At 61.3% G+C, this 5,813-nt stretch overlaps 1 protein-coding gene across 1 annotated transcript; it reads right to left on the reverse strand.

The window, feature by feature from the left end:
- On the reverse strand, positions 1-5,436 carry LOC104285121 (proprotein convertase subtilisin/kexin type 4-like). Its single transcript, XM_009883521.1, has 14 exons — positions 5,335-5,436; positions 5,132-5,227; positions 4,846-4,974; positions 4,066-4,142; positions 3,863-3,951; positions 3,100-3,272; positions 2,808-3,020; positions 2,477-2,577; positions 2,013-2,116; positions 1,715-1,832; positions 1,312-1,491; positions 902-1,026; positions 457-576; positions 1-383 (listed from the first exon to the last, which is right to left on the reverse strand). The coding sequence occupies exons 1-14, from the start codon at positions 5,434-5,436 to the stop codon at positions 1-3; spliced, it is 2,010 nt and encodes a 669-aa protein (XP_009881823.1).
- Positions 5,437-5,813: the final 377 nt, after the last annotated feature.

Consider the following 5,813-nt stretch of genomic DNA (forward strand, 5'->3'; position numbering starts at 1 on the left):
TCACGCTGTCCTTCCAGCCTGGGGACAGCAGGAGCTCTCTTTCAGGATGCAAAAGGCCACACGGTATGTGATACAGAGGATGGCTGCGAGGATCAGGCTCCCGCCGATGAGGGGGGGGAGAAGGTCCCTCTGCAGCTCCTCCTTGCGGGGGAAGCCCTCTGGAGGGGAGCAGGAACGGGTGAGCTTATCGAAGGTGCGGGAGGGGGCACAGGCTGTGCAGTTGTTGGCTGAAGCGCCCTGGCACGTGTAGCAGGGGGGGTGGCAGCTGGCACAGACGCGGGCTGCGTTGCCGGTGGCGGTGGCTCTCTGGGTACGGCCGTAGTGGCGAGGAGGGCAGTAGGACAGGCAGGAGCGCTGGTAGGCGTACAAAGAGCTGCCACACTCTGCGGAGGGACGGTGGCGTGAGTCAAGCCACCCGGGGCGGAGAGCACTGTCCCCTCCGGCCCAAAGACTCACCCTCACACGCTGCCTGCGCGTCCCGCCTGAGGCACTCGTCCGCGGCAGAGGCTGCAAAGCGCCTGGCTGTCATGTCCTCCTCCGTGCCGTAGAGGTGCAGGGTGAAGCTGGTCAGCACACCTGGGGGCAGGAGGGACAGGACTTGGTGCTGATGGCAGCCGCGTATCCCACCCTCCAGGGTTTGGGATTCGCAAGTTGGTGGACGCGGAGCGGGAAGCTTTGGGGCTACGTGGGGGAGAGGTAAGCCGTGCCCCGTTCCTGGCCGTGTGCTGGCCAGAGGGACACTCAAACAAACACAGCCCTGCAGAAAAAGAGGGTTCACGTGCCCAGAGGAGCAGGAAGAGGACAAGCCAAGTTGCTAATCAAAGCAGGGGAAGGAAGGAGAATGAATGACCGGGCGCTGGGTGATCCCCACGGATGGGGTTTGCTCCCCTGGGGGACCCACCTGTGTTGTAGGCATCACCCTTGTTCTCTAGCCGGAGTGTCCAGGTCCCGTTGGGGTTCTCATCCCAGAAGTGTGTGGACATGAAGGTCCAGTCCTGGTAGCCCTGCTGGCTGGCGTCGTACGGGCTGGAGGAGAGGAGAGCGACAGTCCAGGGGCTGGAGGGGAGGGACGAAGCCCAAGGGGGCCCTAGAGGCGCCCTGCGCTTGGTGCAATGGGGCACTGTCAAGACATGGTGGGGGCCACAGCACCCTGAGCCCATTCCCCGTGGGGGCCAGAAGGAGCTGCTTCAGCATGGGAGAGAGTCTCCTGACCCCAGGAGAGGCTGTGAGAGGAGATGATCCCTCTGCCCCCCAGCAGCCAGTAAGTCTCATTGCAATGTGCTCCCTGTGAGCTCACAGAAGCGCCCTTACCGCACGGTCACCAGCGTGGACGTGGTCCCCATCGGGCTGGTCAGAGCGATCACCAGGTCCCCCCTGCGGCTGTAGTTCAGGGAGAGCTGGACCTGGACGTGCTCCAGCGAGTGGATGCGCTTGGATCTCCCTGAGCAGGAGGAGACATCTGTAGAGATGGTGAGCTTGGAGCCGATGTTCCTAACAGGTACAAGACAGGGGTAAGGGCATCTTTTCCACCTCCGTGGGCATCCTGCCCTCCACCACGGCCTCCAAGCACAGTGCTGTGGGTACGGCAGAAGCCGTGCGGCACAGACCACTTTCTGGGAAGCATCACTTGTTCCTGCAGTGGGCAAAGCGCTGCTTCAAGAAAGTCCCTGCGTGAGCTCTCATGAAGTCAGACCCGGGGGATATTGTCCCTTACCGGGGGGTGTGGAGAGCCTTGACTGAACACTTCTGCTGAGGCCGAGTTCCTGTCCATGCCTTGGCCATCTCCACCAGCAGACCAGCATCCAGGAGCCCGTAGCCGTAGTAGTGGCTCACTGAAAAGCAGATGCCACCCAAGAGAGGACGTGTGAGCTCCTCCGCACTGAGAGCGCACTGGGGGTGCCTGCCCCAGGTCTGCTGGCAGGAGTTTGAGGGGCGGCACATGCCCCCGCAGCCACGGGAGGGAAGGAGGAGCGAGCAGGGCAGGGCAGGCAGCGGCTGAGCCCTGAACTCACCCTTGCGTCCGACCCCGTTCACGGCCCAGTCCTCTGCCCGCAGGTGAGCGGGCTTGGAGGTCCTGATGACGAGATGCTGCAGGTCACGCCAGGTCAGCGCCGGGCTGGAAGCAAGGAGGACTTGGGGACGGAAGTCTCTGCTTTGGGTTAGCTTTTGAGGGTGAGCTTTGGCTCTTCTAACCTCCAATGTGGGAGAGTTAACTCTTTGGGTCCAAGTTGGTCCCCTCACAACCACCTTTACTGTCAAAATGGGAGCAACAGAGACCTCCAGAGGACAACTCTCCTCCTGCCTCTTTCTGCTCTCCCGCAATGTCCTAGGAGAAGAGGCTGCCACCCACCAGAGCCTGGGGGGACCTCAGTTCTGCACCCCCAAACCTCCCTGCTAGCCAAGTCCCCCTTCCTTGTCCCTGCAGGGTCCTGGTGAGGCACTGGGGGGGACTGTCCCCCTGCTGCACGGCACCTACTTGGCCTCCAGCGCGAGGGCGATCATTCCCGCGGCCAGTGGGGCCGAGGCGGAGGTGCCCGTGTGCTTGTCGGTGCAGCGGTGGTGCAGGTCAGTGGTCACCTGGGGGGGGGGACAGGGGGGTCTCAGCACTGTTACCTGCTGCCGGAGCAGAGGGCAGAACTGGCTGGAGTTGGGTAACTTCAGTAAATGCTCCCTCCCCGTCCCTTCATGCTTTTTGGGGTCCAACACAGACATTTTAATAAAGCCCCCCTCTGCCTCCCTGGGTGAGGAGGGCTGGGATGAGCCCGCTCTGTGCTGGGAACTGGTGTCTGCCTGAGGGGGACACTCACGATCTGCACTTTGCTCGTGGTCCTGCTGCTGTAGGTGGTGGTGAGGATGGCGGAGCAGCCCTCACTGTACCGGGGCCTCTGGCCGCCCGCCAGGACGCTGCCCACCGACAGGGTGTAGATGCTGTTGGCGTAGCCATCGCAGTTGCAGTTGTCGTAGTTGATCCCACCATTGCCGGAGGCCCAGATGAAGATGGAGCCAAGGCCACCCCGTCCCTGGTAGGGGGACGCAGAGCAGGGGATGAGCAGGGAGTCCTTGTGCCAGCGAGGTTCCTGGGGCCAGCGCCAAGCTTACTTTGGTGACCCCTCTGTAGAAGGCCTCTGCGGCCAGCACGCCTGGCCCGTCCACGGTTTTCCCATTATCCTCCGGGCCCCAGCTGGCGCTGTAGATGTGGATGTGTTGGGGACGTAGGCTGAGGGACTGAGCCTCCACCACGTCCGTGATGGGACCGTCCAGCATCCGCACACCTGCAGGGCCAAGACGAGGAGCGGCAGTGTCCGAAAGGCGGCAGCACTAGGGAGGCCACGCTGGCTCCAGGTGGATGTGAGCCTCGCACACCCTGTGCCAACATAGGGCTGAGCAGCATCTCACTGGCCCCCACTTCCCCCCCCCCCCCCCTCCCCCTCGCCCCTCCCCCAGTTACCCTGAGCACCTTTCACGCGGTGCTGCCTTAAGGAGATCAGGCTCCCGCAGGTCTGCGCAGCCGCTGCCATGAGCTGGTTCCCAAAGCTCCTTGTTAAGCCCTTTGCAATTAAGCCCAGAGAGTTCTCCCAGCTTTTAACCCCATTTGCCACACTCGCTTCCACAGGGGAGCCTGAGCCTGTGCGGTGGTGGCGCTGCCTGCCACAGCCCTGTGTTGCAGAGAGCGTTAAACCCCCAGGGAGCACTGAGCACCAGCACCATGGCCGGGTGTGCAGTAACATCACAGCACCCTCTACTCTCCTTCGAGCCCCTGTCTCCCCCAAGAGCAGCCCCACTTGGGGCCACGTGTCCCCCCCAGGGTGCCAGACCTGCTTGGTGACCCCCGTCCCACCAGCACACCGGAGCAATGGCTCACCCCCAAATTTGGCGTTGTATGCAACGCCTGCGCCGCAGATTTGGTTGTTGGCTGCAGCCGCCGCTTCTCCTGCACAGCGTGTCCCGTGCCTGAGGGGCAGAGTTAGCTTGTGAGCCGTCCTCCGTGAGGGCTGAAGGGGTCAGGCACAGCCTCAGCCCCCCGAGAAATAAAGCACCCAGCTCAGGGCGCTGGGCAAAACTCACCGGTTTTCGTCCCCGGCGGTGTACCTGGGCTGGGGGTCAGGGTCGTTGCTGTTGAAGTCGTAACTTGCCAGGGGGTCCTGTTGCAAAAAGAGGCACCGGTATGAGCAAACAACCTTTTGGGGTGGGTTGTGACAGCTCAGCACGGGCTCCTGGGGCTTCGCCCAGTGTCTGGCAGCGTGGGTCGCCCTGCCTTGCCCGCGAGCTCGCTGCCTGCCCACCCTGGAGAGGGCAGGGGGGACCCCTTCGCACCCAGCAACTGCACCGGGTTCAGCTGGAGTTGTTGGAAACGGGGTTTCGCTGAAGGAGGGTAACTTTGCATGTCACTGTACTGCTTCATCGTGTTCACGTGCAGTGAGAAAGCCCAGCGTGGCGAGTCACCTGAGGGTGAGCCCCACTGCCCCCACAGTTAGGAGAGAGGAGCTACAAACCACTGAAATGGTGTTATAAACAACAACTAAGATTTACCTATCCTTTCCTCTCGGCTCTCGGAGCACGTGAGGGTTTACCAGCTTTACTGGCTTTGCAGCTTGCTGTAATTACACCTATTATGGGGGCTTGAGCGTGTACAAGTTCTAACGTTTCCTTGATGTGAGAATTCACTGCGGGAGACACCAAACCTTTTGATCCGGCCACGGAGAGGCTGAGTTCCCACTGCAAAGTCCCACGGGTGGGACGAAGGCACCAGGTCCCACCCTCCCCTGGAGACAACTCGCCCCGAAGGAGCCGGTTCCTGAAGGAGCCGGTTCCTGCAGCCCGCGCTGCTCAGCCCCTCGTAGTTACGTAGTTGGCAGACAGGTCCGGGTGGTCCTTCTCGATCCCATCATCCAGGATGGTCAGCACTACCCCCAGCCCCGTGTACCCTTTGCTCCAAGCAGTGAGGATGTTTAGGTCGGGATTGATGTCATTGTTCTGGAAAACGGATTACATTTGATCAGCCCCTGGGCAGCAGGCTGCGGGTGACCTTCAGGGACTCTTCTGCTGCCTCATCACTGTCAGCATTAGTCCTGTTTACGCATCAGGGAGGTGATTTGCTGGAGGATTAGAAGAGAGAGCGGCAAAATCTCACCATGTACCACTGTTTATGAAACCAGGGATCTGTTGGCACCATGCTGACGCTTCTCTTCCTGCGCCTCTTTACGGTTTGCTGTTCAAACCAGAGGACCTGGGTGGGAAGCAGCGCTGTTGGTGGCGGGCAGAGCCAGCCCGGCACGGTGTGCCGTAACCTCCGGTGTGCCGTAACCTCCGTCCCTGCAACCGCCTCCTCCCTACCTTTGGCTCTTTTGTCAGGCGCATGTTCCAGCCCCAGTGCCTGCTTAAGGCTTTCTGCCTGGTGCCTCGGTGTTTGAAATGGTAATAGGGCTCTCCCTCCATCACCTGCAGGCGCAAAGAGCTGCTGTAAAAGATCCTTTCTGGGCAAGCAGCCGGGCTGGGGCTGCCTGTGCCAGCTCTTCGTGGGGCGGAGATCAGAAAGGTGCATTTAAGGCGAGTTGTACATGGCAGGACAAGCAGGGAGCACCACTTGGAGACAGGGCAGGCTCCCAAGGGAGGGTTGTGTGTGCCCTTCGGCTTTCCTCGTTCCCCCCGTGCACACACAGAGGCCGTTAGCAACGTGCATCCGTGCCGCGCTCCGGCTTTCATCCGCACCCAGTGCTTTAAAACCACTCGAGGGAGTAACTGAACACTCCGTTTTAAAATTAAACCGGCTCACGGTGGGGGCGAGCAGAGAGGACGAGTGTTGGGGACAAACG

The sequence above is a fragment of the Charadrius vociferus genome, unplaced genomic scaffold (genome assembly GCF_000708025.1).
Source record: "Charadrius vociferus isolate BGI_N301 unplaced genomic scaffold, ASM70802v2 scaffold2434, whole genome shotgun sequence".
Taxonomy (NCBI): Eukaryota; Metazoa; Chordata; class Aves; order Charadriiformes; family Charadriidae; genus Charadrius; species Charadrius vociferus.

Coding starts and splice junctions, on each gene's coding strand:
- LOC104285121 (XM_009883521.1), bottom strand. CDS start 5,436: ATGGAGGGAGAGCCCTATTACCATTTCAAACACCGAGGCACCAGGCAG. Junction 5,228..5,334: donor GCCTGACAAAAGAGCCAAAG/GTAGGGAGGAGG, acceptor CTTCCCACCCAG/GTCCTCTGGTTTGAACAGCA. Junction 1,027..1,311: donor TCCACGCTGGTGACCGTGCG/GTAAGGGCGCTT, acceptor CCTCTCCTCCAG/CCCGTACGACGCCAGCCAGC.